The following is a 14,839-nucleotide window of genomic DNA, read 5'->3' on the forward strand; positions in this document are numbered from 1 at the left end:
TCTCCCGTCATCCCTTGGTCTCCTCCATCCATGACCATCTCGCTGATCTCCACCATGCTGCTTGTTCTGTTAGCTTCCTTTGGGTCCCTGGCCATGTGGGCATCCAAGGAAATGAGCTTGCTGATCGTTTGGCTGGGGGAGCAGTCACTTATCCCCCATTCCCTGTCACCCCTCCTGTGGCGGATTTACGGCTTCATCTCAAATCCCACTTTGCGCAATCATGGGCCACATCCTGGGAGGCTACCTCCTTGTCTAATAAACTTCGTGTGATTAAGGTGACACCTGTCCCATGGCGTTCTTCCTTACGCCTCTCGCGAAAGGACTCAACCACCCTCTGTCGTCTTCGCATCGGCCATACCAGGCTGACCCATGGTTTTCTTTTGCGTGGTGAGCCACCCCCACTTTGTGGTTGTGGAGCTTTCCAGTCAGTGGCCCACATTTTGGTGGAATGCCCCCTTCTTTTAGCTTTGCGTACTAAGTACAGACTTCCCTGCACTTTACCCTTAATATTAGCAGACGATTCCCAGATGGTTGAACTGGTTCTCAGTTTCCTCCGTGAAAGTGGTTTTTATTCTCAGTTTTAAGGATTTTCATCTCCCTCTGGAGTAGGGGCAGGGCGGTGAGGGTTGGGATGTCTCCCACTGTAGGCTGTGCTTGGAGATTCCTGACTCCCCTCCCTGGCCATGTTCCTTCTTTTTTCCCTTTTACTGTTTTTATCGCCTTTTAGGTTTGTTTAATCCCTTCTACAATCCGCCCTTTTACACTCTGGCGGTTGAACGCTTTTAAATAGCATGTGGTCTTGCTTGTACTGCATCACAGGTGGGATATTTCCTCTCTTGAGGTTGCCCATTTACTGACTTCCCTCCTTGTGTTTTTATCATTGACGACACAACTGCACTTTTTAGCCTTTTACCTTTTATCGTTTTTGACTCTTCTGAGCTGTCCCTCTGTCGGAACTGACTGCCTTTGTAACAAGGGACTGATGACCTTGCTGTTTGGTCCCTTCAACCCCAATCAACCAACCAACCATATTCATTGAATTTGTCGACCTGGAAAAGGCTTTCGACAATGTAAAATGGCTAGACGTTCGAAACTGAGAAAAATAGGTGTAAGCTACAGATAGCTTGTAATACACAGTAAGTGCGAGAGCCGAGAAGGAATAAAGAGTGTGGACGATCAAGGAAGAAGCGTTTGGCTTCAAAAGGGTGTAAGACAGGGGTACATCCTCTTCTCCCTACTGACTAATCTGTACATGGAAGAAGCAATGATGGAAATAAAAGAAAGGTTGTGGAATGGAATTGAAATTAAAGGTGAAACGATATCAATGATGAGATGCGCTTGGCGACGTTGCTTTCCCGAGTGAAAGTGAAGAAGAATTACATATGTTAATGGCATGAACAATCTAATGAGTACAGAATATGGATTGAAAGTGAATTGAAGAAATAAAGTAATGAGAAGTATCAGAAATGAGAACAGAGAAACTTATCAGTATTGATGGCCCCAAAGTTGACGAAGTTAAGGATTTCTGTTCCCTAGGCAGTGAAACTTCCGGGGGGGGGGGGGGGGGGGTGTTAAGACTGTGTGCCGGACTGAGACTCCAGCTGGAGACCTTCACTTTTCGAGCGTAAGTGCTCTACCAACTGACGTACCCAAGCATGATTCACGAACCGTCCTCATAGCTTTAATTCCACCAGTACTTTGCCTCCTACCTTCCAGACTTGGCACAAGCCCTCCTGCATACCTGGTAGAACTAGCACTTCTGGAAGAAAGGTTACTGCGGAAACATGGCTTAGCCATACCGTAGGGGATGTTTCCAGAAAGAAATTTTCTCTCTGTAGCGGAGTGTGCGCTGACACGAAACTTCTGCAAGGTATGCAGGAGAGCGTCTGCAAAGTTTGGAAGATGGGAGTCGAAGTACTGGTGGAATTAACTCAGTAAGGACGGGTCGTGAGTCGTGCTTGGGTGGCTCAGTTGGTAGAGCACTTGCTCATGAAAGGCAAAGGTCCTGAGTTAGTCTCGGTCCGGCACACAGTTTCAATCCGCCAGGAAATATCAGCGCACACTCCGCTTTAGGGTGAAAATTTCATTCTGACCTAGGCAGTGAAACAACCATTGACGGACGGCATAAGGATGATACCAAAAGCAGACTAGCACTGGCAAAAAGTGTCTGAGACTGTAAGACTGGAGTAAAGCATTGTCTGTTAGTGAAACATTGACTGTGAACAAAAGAGAATCGAAGCATCTGAGATGTGGTGCTACAGGCGTACGTTGAAAATTAGGTGTACTGATAACGTAAGGAATGAGGTGGTTCTACGCAGAATCAGAGAGTGATGGAACATGTGGAAAACACAGAAAAAGAGAAGGGACAGGATGATAAAACATCTGTTGAGGTCGTAGGTCGCAAGTACTATTCTGTGATGAAGATGTTGGTACAAGAGAGGAATTGGTGGTGGGCCGCATCAAACGAGGCACATGACGGATAGTCCAAAAAATGTTCAGTAATTGTTGCCGTATTCATGATCGGCACTAGATCGCAACTCCTACCCCCGACCCCACCACCCTCAAATCCTCTGAAAGTAAGTGTTGAAAGCCAAGTGAAGGTGTTAAGCACTAGACGCTATACACTTAATAGTGGTTAGCTGTGATTTATCTCGTTGTGATGTAGCTCTTCTTGCTAACCAAATGCAGCTCTTCTTTCTAACACACATTCATAACTGCAACTACCTACATCCAGTTAAACCTACTTACTGTAGTCAACTCTTGATGCCCCTCCGAAGCTGTTACCCCTGTCACTTCTTTCCAGCACCAAATTCACATATCCTTAATTATCCCCCAGGTTGCGTCCAGTCAGTCAGCCAGCCAGCCAGCCTGCCTTTCATTGTCGGGTTTGTTCCATACTGTTTCCACAGTTCGGTTTAGCGTCTACGCATTAAAAACTCTATTCGTCTAATCTTCAGCAGCCACCACAGGAACACACATCAAAAGCTCCTGGTCTCCTACTGCCTGAATTGTTAACTGTTCCCATTTCACTCACATTCAAGACTACACTCCAGGAAAATACCAACAAACAATATTTCCTGGCAGATTGGGTCTTCCATATCGGGTCTGCGAGGTGGCGCAGTGGTTCTCACACTGGACTCTCACTAGGGAGGACGAACTCTCAATCTCGCGTCTGGCCATCCTGATTGAGGTTTTCCGTGATTTCTCTAGTCACTCCAGGCAAATGTTGGGATGGTTCCTTTGAAAGGGCACGGCCGACTTCCTTCCCGGTCATTCCCGGTCCTAATCCGACAAGACTGAGGACTTGGCTGTTTGGTCTCTTCCCCCAAGCAACCCAACAGAAATCGGGTGTCAACTCTGTTACCCGTCGTCTTTCGGTGGTTCCAGGTTACAGTTGAGTCTCTTCCAGGAAGTTTAAATTCACCGAACGCCCCACTGCAAAGTGAAAATTCATTCTGGGGAAGTAAGTGACACGGATTCGATAAAAGCCATGGCAACAATTATAATTCATACCAAACCTCAGACGTTCACAGTATTACATGCCCTCAATATAATTGCATCGCATCTCGATCACCTTCCTCATGCAGATGGAAGGCGTCTTAGTGTCAGCGCGTCCTTCTCCGTCAATCTCTCGGGGACTGCAATGGGACAGATGTCCTCTTATTGTGCTATGGCGTGCCACGACGAGGTTCCTTCAGTTTGGAGAACAGGCCATAATCACACAAGCGTATCTAGTGAAACAGTGGGTGTTCCAGTACCTCCCAGCCCCATGTACGCAAGACCTCCTGTACAGGATTCGCTGGGTGGCATCGTGAAATTGTTACTAACGATGATGGTATGCAGTGCCAGAAGGTTCCATTACTTTCATCTCAGTGCAGGACGAAGGTGACGTCGCAATAAAATGCAATAGTAGGCTGGTGGTACAACATGAAGTATTAGCCGATAGGTACCGTAAGCCGCAATAACCGTCACTGGTACGTGGTGGTCCATGGCAGACGTTCTGCAAGAGGAGAACGAGGCCGCTACCATTCACTGGTCCTACGAGTAACGATTAAACCGCAAATCCAAGTCCAGATTTCGGTCATGGCTACGTTTCTTGCACGATAGTCTTCATCCTCCTTGTTTGCGAGTGAGCAGTTCCTCTGCACCTGGGTCATTGCATGCAGTACCCAGCGTGAGACAGGTCGTCATTCTTACCATTGGGCTGTCCTTGGGGCATAAGGACAGAGCTGTACGTTGCCTTCCACCCGCGTTTGGGGAAGGTAATAGAGATGCGGAGTGATTACACAAATGTAATACGATGAAAGTCTAAAGGTGGCAGGGGTAAAATACAGGGATCGAAAGGCTATTTACAATTTGTACAGAAACCAGATGGCAGGCATACGAGTCGAGGGGTACGAAAGAGAAGCACTGGCCGGGAAGGGAGCAAGACATGGTTGTAGCCTCTCCCCGATGTTATTCAATCTGTATATTGAGCAAGCAGTAAAGGAAACAAAAGAAAAATTTGGAGTAGGTATTAAAATCCGTGGAGAAGAAATAAAAATGTTGAGGTTCACCGATGACATCGTAATTCTGTCAGACAGCAAAGGACTTGGAAGAGCAGTTGAATGGAATGGACAGTCTCTTTAAAGGAGGATATAAGATGAACATAAACAAAAGCAAAACGAGGATAATGGAATGTAGTCCAAATAAATCAGGTGATGCTGCGGGAACTAGATTAGGAAATGAGACGATTAAAGAAGTAAAGGAGTTTTGCCATTTGGGGAGCAAAATAACTGATGATGGTTGAAGTAGAGAGGATATCAAATGTAGACTGGCAATGGCAAGGAAAGCGTTTCTGAAGAAGAGAAATTTAACATGGAGTATAGATTTAAGTGTCAGGAGTCATTTCTGAAAGTATTTGTACGGAGTGTAGCCATGTATGGAAGTGAAACATGGACGATAAATAGTTTGGACAAGAAGAGAATAGAAGCTTTTGAAATCTGGTGCTACAGAAGAATGCTGAAGATATGATGGGTAGATCACATAACTAATGAGGAAGTATTGAATAGGATTGGAAAAAAGAGAAGTTTGTGGCACAACGTGACAAGAAGAAGGGATCGGTTGGTAGGACATATTCAGAGGCATCAAGGGCTCACCAATTTAGCATTGGAGTGCAGAGTGGAGGGTCAAAATCTTAGAGGGAGACCAAGAGATGAATACACTAAGCAGATTCAGAAGGATGTAGGTAGCAGTAGGTACTGGGAGATGAAGAAGCTTGCACAGGATAGAGTAGCATGGGGAGCTGCATCAAACCAATCTCAGGACTGAAGACCGCAACAACAATAATACGATGAACCCCTGTCAATGAAGTGTGGCACGAATTGTAGCAGTATTGCTATTTTTTATGCAGCCCATTTACATTGATCTTCAATCGCCTTTAAAAATTGTTTCTAATGATTTCTTCCATATGCTGTCTGCTTTGGTCGTATCCACTTCCAGTGAACACAGCAATGCTTTGCTGTTCACAAATATTTACTTGAATTGGATGTAAATCTCATTCTGGGGTACCTGTGGGAGCTGTCAGTACGCAAAATTCGGCTCCCAGTTGAGATTTCTTCCACTCGAGGGTATGGAACTCGGATGTCATAGTAACTCACAGACACGTTGAGTCACATAAGACGTAACGGCCCCTTGCATTTCGTGATCGATTGCACATACTGAAACGCGGTTTTCGGCAGATGTTAGAACGTCGAGGAGCATGGTTTTTTTGTCTGGGTAATGTTTTCAGCGCTATCAACGGAGACGCTGAAGAAACTTTTTTGGAACCGTATGCTTTTTATAGCTGCATTTGATAGTTCTTGAGAAGAAAATTACAGTGATCTAGCGTTCGTTGACGTTAAAAGGTGCAGTGAAAAAAACTCGAGAAATGTCCCAGAATTTGAGAGCACGGCGGCTGGAATCGGCATTAGCGGTGCAGACACCGCCTAGCGGAGCTCTAGAGCCGCGCTGTGACAGAATGCCGACATATTTGCCGGTTCACGTGTCTGCACTGTAGACGCTCATATCTGTTCAGACATTCGTTGCATGCATACATGTACACAAACAACGATAAGTTGGATATATACTACATCTATATGGTGAATGTAAAAGAAGCGCCGTAAAAAGTCAGCTTTATAGGGGTAGCTATCTGGATCGCCAATGTCCAATGCGTCGTTAGTGCGGACAGGCAGTTTGAACGTCGAAAGGAGTAAAATGAAAACTGTAACTGACGGAACAGGAAGAAGCTGTTCTGGCTGCGTCGCTAATGAATCCGAACGGCGATAAGAGACAAATTGCCAAGAAATGTGGAAGCAGCCAGAAGAGTGTCATTCGCATCATGCATGGACAGAATTCCCATCTCCATCCTATCACTACATCAGGCACTCGACAACTGTGATTTCGAACGTCGTATAGAATTTTGTCGGTTTGCCCTTCAGCAACACAGTCAACCCCACGTTTTTCCAGCGTGCGCTCTATACCGACGAAGTAACGTTTACTAACAAGACTAACGTACGTTTGCCTAATATGCACTACTGGGCAGCCTAAAATACACACAGGCTTCATCAGGTTCAACATCAACGGCTGTGGGGCGTAAGGGTATGGTGCGGCATCATAGAAAATCACATTTTGCGACGTTACTTAATCTCAGGCGTTCTAACTGGACATGAGTGACTTGCTAGATTCTAGTATCTTACTTCCTTATACAAAATTCGTAGGTGAATCTACTGTGAGCGTGGGGTTGATATGCTATTCTATTACTCTGTGCAACGTATTAATGTGAGATGTACCTTTTTCCCTGTGGCTCCTGCAAGATGCAATTTCCACCCCCACACTATTACAGAAGTCAGACAGACGCTTCTAACGTTCTAAAGAGAAATGCCTGAAAAACTTCCAGCAATAAATATCTTCTGGAGTCGTCCGCTGTAAGGAAAGGACACAAAAAATCACAATTTGTTACGTAACTAGTGGGATACTTGGGTACTGGAGTAGTGCTAGTTAGTGTAAGAAAAACACGAAACTAACGAAAATTATTTGTTTTGCAAAAATTCTGAGAAATCACAATGGCACTTTTAGTTACGAATTGAACAAGTTATATCCTGGTTCTTGTCGGAATGTGAAGTTACCTCTCAAGGATAGGATTCGCTAATGTAATTTCTATGCAGAATTTAAGATTGTTACTGACTTGGCAGAATGGCTGAGAGCCGCACCTACTCAACTTTAATAATTATCCATTACAATGGTGCTAGGTACAGTCGAGGATGTCTCGTGTGGAATGCAGTGAAGCATACTGCTATGGAGGAAATATGGGGCTCACAAGAGCTGTAGCGCACAATACCATAAACTGCGATAACTGCTGTCTGCGCCGCTCGCTGATGACAAATAAGATAACGCTCATTGTACCTGGATTGACCTTCACCAATCACTCTCCCTACGCCTTGATGAAGTCAAGTCTATTGACGTGGTACACCAGTCAGATAACCAGTCGCACTTCAATTTGCTCCTGTCAGAGGTGCTCTCCCAGTGAAGTACTGAGGAAAGATTTGTTCCTTGCTCTAAGAGCGACAACGGAACGTCGCCTATCCACGCCAGACGTGAAGGCGTGTATCTTTTGGTCTCTTCCATTACTCCTTCAGCTCAAGGTGTCAGAAATATCGTCTGCCAATCAGCATAGCTCTTCTAAAATGGGAGAATGACGTTTTGTTTAAGGTGACCAATCCGGAAATCTGTAGAATCGGCGTTTGGCATTTGCTGTCTCCCTGTAAAAATCTCTGAAACTGCGTGCTATGTGTAAAGAATGCCTAGGTTGGACAATCCCACACAATGTAGTGGAATTTGCTTTTAAGCCGAACACGGGGTCGTTACCCGTCACGCGGGCACATGCTCTCTGCTCCATGGGCAGCTGAGGTTGACTCGTCCTCTGAAGGGACCGGCCTCCTGGTGTGTGGTCTGCCTATCTCGAACTAAAAGCTCCTGTGACCGTCGTGTCTGAAATTGTGTGAGTGTGTGTGTGTGTGTGTGTGTGTGTGTGTGTGTGTGTGTGTGTACGCCAGCCTAGAGTATTTAAACCCCGGTGTGCACTTGTTACTTGCATATCGTTTGCATGAATTCATATAACATTGATTTCACCTGATAGAGTTCGGGTTCGAATGAAGCGTGTTGAGGTGCGGAATATGATTTTGAGGGTGGAATATAAGAGCAATGAACGTCAGGAGACCACGGTGTCTTAAACTACATATGTTGGTTCAAGGGGAAATATAGCTTTACTCTCGTAGTGCAGGCCTATCTTACGGTGTAAAACTAGGCAGCCTGACAGACCACTGCTTGGGAGTGTTTGCACCGCAAGTACCGTTTTTTACATGTTTCGACGTCAGGCCATCCCCAAATGCCTGAGCTACAAGCTTCTCAAATTGCCGATTAGTCGCCCTGTCACATCTTTGGGAGGTGTGAACTGTGGAGTGAAAGATTACCAAAGGTGGGTGCGCCCCTCCTAGTGAAGGGGGCCCCCAGTTGCAACGAGTGCGCCATCGGAGACGCTGGCATTCATGGTGTTTTTCTCACAGTCACTCACATTCAGTCAAAGACTACGAAACGTAAAAATAACGAGGCTAATGACAGCATGATCTTTCTTGCTGCACCACGGCTCCTCGTGCACTTATGTATTGAAGCTGGTCATTCCTTCACAATGGTAAACACATTTATTATTGAGAAAGGTGTTGGTTCAATTGCCGGCCCTGTGAAATCCTGCTGTTTTTTACGGAAAGGCACCTTGCTTTTGGAGACTACTTCTCCATGGCTACCCTGTTGGTGTTGAGGCCCATAGAACTTTGAATTCTTCTCTTGGTGTTATTTACACTAGGCTGCTCGACGGTCTAATCAATGCCGAGATCCGATCTTATCTCCCTGATCAGGGTCACTACCATCTACCGTTTAATGGAAAAAGGTAGATTTCTCCTTAATGCCCACCAGAGTGGTGCTTCTGTCCTAGATAAAAGCAGACTATGAAAATATCTCAGGGTCAGGTGGTACATTCCGAACCCGATGCGCTCCTACCAGTATCATCTTTCCAACCACGCTAGTTGACACGTAGCAAAATGTGTAACCTGTGGTAGGGATGTACACGAGGGCAATTGTTTGCCTCCTTATCCCTGCTGTAGCAACTAAAAGGGCGGCCATGTGGCCGGTCTCGGGATTGTCCCGTATACCTTGATGAGTGGGCTGTCAGAGATTTGGGTGAAAGAAAAAAGCCTTACCCAGTCGCCCACAAGTTACTGGCTAGTCGCAAACCCTGCACTCTACCATCTGGCACCTATAGTTCTGTTTTTGTTACCCTCGCTCAATGAAGGACATTGACACGCAGTCTTGGGACCTCCAACTCAGGTGTGAGGTTCTGAAATTGGCCATTGCCAAGGTAGCATCACCATGTCGCCGTCCAGATGTGCAAAAAGCCATCACACTCAAGGGGCGAAGCTGGCATCTACACAACCAGTAGGCTGGAAAGGACAGGAGTAGTACTCCCATGAGGAATTCCTACGTCCCTCAAAGGCAAATAGCATTCTCCACCACAGACTAGAAGATGCTCTTAGTGTGTCGCCATGTTGTTCCGTAGCCTGGCAGCCTCTGTGACGCTGGTGCGCACCGCCAACCGTTTTTCAGCGTTGGACTCCACCAGACCGACTGCACAAAGAAGCCCATGTTTCTGTGAACTTGTCGTAGTGACTCTCGACAGGCTGTCACTTAGCAACCGTCAAGGTGACAGCCTTAGCTCTCTTCATGACTCTCCTCCAGTCGAACGTTCATGTCCTTTGGTCCCACAAACAGGATGTATGGCTGCTTTTAGCATTGAACCATCCCCATTATGCCTTCAGGAAATGAAATAGCGCCCTCGAGATCGCTTTGAACTTCCACATTTTTTACTGGCTCATTTTGACCTTTCCTCAGAGGGCAGCATTCCATCTCGTAGGGTGTAATGCTGTTCATGCAGGATGACATTATAGTCAACCCCTTTTCCTTGACTATCCCTCTTCAATCTGCTGGCGTTCGCGTTGTCGTACCCCACCTTTCATTTTTACCCTCTGTACCATTTACGTCCCTCTTCGATGTTACCAGGGCTGGCTTCCTTCAGGTAACTGGCTAGCTACCTCCCCGATTTTTGCTATTCGGTGCCTTTATTGCACATAATCCCCTCTGTGGTTCTCCCAGCACCTATCTGAGAGGTGCTCTCTTGGCTGACGATCTTAACCAACTTAACCTGTATTGCCATAATACTGGGACACTCACTTCCCTTTCTGACTCCTCACACACCTTTTCCCATTTGGATCTATCCTTCTGCACTGCCCAACTTGCTCATTGACTAAAGTGGTCCATTCTGACTTCCTCTCGAGTGCCCATTTCCCGTGTGCTATCAGTTTGCTGACTCCTACCCCATCTGTGTACATACTCAAATGGCAACTTCACACCTCCCTGGTGACCTTCGAAGAACGATATCCCCTGTTCTAATGACCAGGTGGAATATCTCAAAACGTTATCCTTACTGCTGCAGAACGTTCCATCCCTCACACTTCCTTCCTACCACGTCGTGTCCCAGTCCCTCAGTGGACCGAGGCATTCTGCGACGCAATTAGCTCATGTAGACGTGCTCTCCGCGTTTTTAACACTCATCCTATGATGGCAAACTGCATTCGTTATAAACAGATGAGTGCAAAGTGTCGTTGTGTTCCTCAGGGTAACTGACGTCATTCACTAGTTCTTTTAAAAATTCTGCCCCTCCCTCTGTCGTGTGGGCCAATATCTGACAGGAAAATTGACACTTGCCGACGCGTGGTGGAGTCAGTGTGATGTTTCTGTGGGTTCCTGGTCATGTCGGTCTGCCAGGAAACGAGGCTGCTGACGCTCCTACAAAGGCCGCAGCCCTTGTACATCACCCCTATAGATCCTATATTCCCTCTGAAGATCTCTTTGTTGCCCCCACAGGAGGCATCACCAATGGCGCTTCCTTCACAGTAGTAAACTCTTGCTTATTAAGCCTCTCCCAGCGGCTTTGACGACCGCCTCTCCGACGTCCCGTCTGCTGTTCTAGCCATCGTAATTCTATAACTCAAGCTACCTCAAGACATTGTACACATTGTACGTAAGTTGCAGCTGCTGTCTAGCCGCTTTCTGCGCATTGCGCCCGAGTTGCAGCTGCTGTCTAGCCGCTTTCTGCGCATTGCGCCCGAGTTGCAGCTGCTGTCTAGCCGCTTTCTGCGCATTGCGCCCGAGTTGCAGCTGCTGTCTAGCCGCTTTCTGCGCATTGCGCCCGAGTTGCAGCTGCTGTCTAGCCGCTTTCTGCGCATTGCGCCCGAGTTGCAGCTGCTGTCTAGCCGCTTTCTGCGCATTGCGCCCGAGTTGCAGCTGCTGTCTAGCCGCTTTCTGCGCATTGCGCCCGAGTTGCAGCTGCTGTCTAGCCGCTTTCTGCGCATTGCGCCCGAGTTGCAGCTGCTGTCTAGCCGCTTTCTGCGCATTGCGCCCGAGTTGCAGCTGCTGTCTAGCCGCTTTCTGCGCATTGCGCCCGAGTTGCAGAGAGATATTGCCCATTTTACAAATGACCCATGGCGTGTTAACTGCGTATCACTTTCTATCTGCCAAAGCAATATGGCAGAGGCTATATAATTTTTTAGTTTGGTGCCACCATTTTTGTATGCTGTGTTTTTTGGCGCTTTCTCCATGTATGTTTTTAGCTGTCTTCTCTTAAGTCAGTTGGGACTGACATGTAGTCTTTTCTTAACACTCTTGTCTTCGTGTTCTATAGTTCCGATTTGGGCGCGTATGAGCCCAGTTGTTATTGCGCCCTAAAGCCAGCAAAACGAAACAACAAACTTGCTGTAAGTGAAGAGGACTTAAGTTAGTGAACAAGGTTCAAAATTGAGTAGTTGCAAGAAATTCATTCTGTAGATGTGAGGTGAGGGCAGAGTAAGTTACTTCAATGTTTCATGGATCGTAGCAACCGAATGTTCCACAAAGTAATTTGTCGAACGATTCTTCACTTTTACAAGGATGTGACACTGTCAGTCCTTCAATTTAAAACGATTTCAATGATTAATATGTAACGTTAAAACTACGTGTCTACCCCCCTCCCTCCAATCTCTCTCTCTCTCTCTCTCTCTCTCTCTCTCTCTCTCTCTCTCTCTCTCTCTCTCTCTCTCTCTCTCTCTCCCTCAGTGAAGTTGTCAAACTACTTCTTTATGAGACTTTCTTTACATTTTAAATTTTTAAATTTTTACGTTAATTACTAGGTGACCTGCTTTTTATGGTTGGTTGACTGCCGAAGTTCATGTGGCATGGACAACGATGTCATTACAGGGGGGAAGCTTGAAATTATCTGTTCTGAACTTAATGTGCGCTTTAAATTTGCAGTTGACAGAACTTCGATCTCGTTTTCTGCTAACAGGCGTTAAAATCCTGGATGTCACTGACGGGCAGCGTGGTCGGCGTAGCAGCCGGAGCAGCAACGATCAGAGCAGGAGTTCTGGCGAGCAAGGGCCAAGTGTTAAGTAGAATGGCCGAAGTAACTCGCAATGCCCTTACTGTGACGTCAGCTGCCGCTACAGCCACAGGTGCTGCTATCGGCACCACCAGCACTGATGAATGCGTCACGGAGAGGGAGCCAACAGCTCTAGACGTGTTACAGTTCAGTGCTTCGGTGCTGTTTCTGGCTCATGCAACAATAAGTTCCCACACAGTTTCGGAGGTGATTAATGAAATTCAGAATGGAGTAATGGAGAATTTCGAGAACAGTCTGAGAAGCAACAGACACAGGAAACAGTTCAAGAAATCTTCAAGGAACGCAGCAGCTACTGCTGACAATGCAGTGGGCAGTAATGCAAAAGTTATTAAGGGCTTCCGCAGCATTGATAACAAAGACGATTTCTTTGCTGGAACTGTGAGAACGAGGAAAGACATCGGTGGCAACAACGCAATTTTTTCTGAAAATGGAAATATTGTCGTGGACGGTGGTGCAGAGGTACATCCAATGCAGCTGTGTGAGGTGAGAAAACACAAGAGGAGGAATCTCCTCTCACTGGCTGAACAAGCATTCCAGGGCAAAGTATCCTATGCCATTTTCAGAAGTCGTCTTGACACACTGCTCAGCACCAACAGTGTGAGCTCTTCTGGAACAAACACGTCTCAGGACAGTAATGCAGCAGAGGCAGTGAATACACTGGTATCACAGGTCCAGCAGGGAGTAAAAGGGATAATCATAGGCAAAAATGAGGTAATGTTTATGCTGACAGTTGTGGATGAGCTCACTGTTTTGGTGTGCTCGAAGAGAGACAATAAATACAGGAAATGGTGGCGCCTTATTTGGCACCATGCAAATATTCTTGTTAAGGAAATGTGCGATACATATGATGAAGCTCTACATCTTGAAAATCCGAAACACAACTTCGTAGATAAACGCAGTTTCAATATGATAAACGGTATACAAATGACAAATGTCTTCATGCATTTTGTTTGTAGTATTTACAAGAAGTATAAAGATCACATTGAGGGACTTTTAAATGATACAGAGATACTGAAGACAAATTACATATTTTGTGGAAGATGTAAAAACGCAATGTGATTAATAAAAATAGCATACTTAGTGAATATCATACTGAAAAAGGAAAATACGAAGTACTCTTTTGTTGCAACTGTGTAAATCAACGAATTTTTCTAAAATAATTGTGAAATGTTAGATTACAGTGAACTCAAATTTTATATTAGGCTACTGTATTGATTAGTTCAATTTTTATCCTAGGTATAAGTTTACATCAATTCTGTGCTGCAATTTCTTTGTTCATCATCGTTTTTAGCCATGTTTTGTTCCTTGTGATTTAATACTTATGCTCAATTTAAAAGCCGCCTTTTTTAACCAGTTTTATGAATACATGATTTTCATTGTCATAAGTTGCCCCACATTATGAAAATTTTAGTCTCACTTGTTTTCATTTCTTTGTATAATATTACTATTTATAATGGTCGCTTCTGCTTACTTTGTATGTTTGACTTAATTATGTCATTTGTAATTTACAACAATAAAAATAATTAATTTTTTGATAGTCTCTGAGAGAACGAGAACGAGGCGACTCGCACTGCTTTTTCGTAGAAAAAGCAGTGAATTTTTAGGGCTGTTTAGCAAAGCAAGGTTTATGGACCCTACTTCTTTGACGAAGAAACCGTAACACTACAGCAATATCTTGAAATGCTAGGGAACTGATTATACCCACAACTTTACTCTGACAATTTCATCTATCAGAAAGATTCAGCACCACTGCACTGACACAACGTGAGTAGTTTCCTCCATGCCAGCGCGCCTCAACGTTACGTAGGGCGTACAGGACAGCGAGATCAGGCTTTACACTGGCATCTGCTTTGCCGACGATCAACTTCATATGATCACTCCATTTTAAATCACTCCTAATGCGTACTCCAAGATAATTTATGGAATTAAATGCTTTCAGTTTCCTGACCTGCTATGTTGTAGCTAAATGATAATGAACCTATCTTTCCATGTATTGGCAGCACATTACACTTGTCTACATTAAGATTCAATTGTCATTCCCTGCACCGTGCATCAATTCGCTCCAGATCCTCCTGAATTTTAGTGCAATTTTCCACTGTTAAAACCTCTCGATGCACCATAGCATCATCCGAAAAAAGCCTCAAGCCTCAGTGAACCAATATTATCCACAAGGGTGGGGAACTGTATCGAACGCCTTGCGGAATTCAGGAAACACGGCATGTACCTATGAACCCTTGTCTATGGCCCCCCTGAGTCTCGTGGACGAATTACGCGAGC

At 45.4% G+C, this 14,839-nt stretch overlaps 1 protein-coding gene across 1 annotated transcript in view; it reads left to right on the plus strand.

The window, feature by feature from the left end:
- Positions 1 to 14,094, plus strand: part of LOC126328909 (uncharacterized) — a 32,701-nt gene extending 18,607 nt beyond the window's left edge. Inside the window, exon 2 of the mRNA XM_049996077.1 lies at positions 12,449 to 14,094. Within this exon, the coding sequence (XP_049852034.1) occupies positions 12,449 to 13,621 (1,173 nt within the window). The 3' untranslated portion in view covers positions 13,622 to 14,094. The remainder of the gene's footprint in view (positions 1 to 12,448) is intronic.
- Positions 14,095 to 14,839: the final 745 nt, after the last annotated feature.

The sequence above is a fragment of the Schistocerca gregaria genome, unplaced genomic scaffold (assembly GCF_023897955.1).
Source record: "Schistocerca gregaria isolate iqSchGreg1 unplaced genomic scaffold, iqSchGreg1.2 ptg001146l, whole genome shotgun sequence".
In the NCBI taxonomy this organism is placed as follows: domain Eukaryota; kingdom Metazoa; phylum Arthropoda; class Insecta; order Orthoptera; family Acrididae; genus Schistocerca; species Schistocerca gregaria.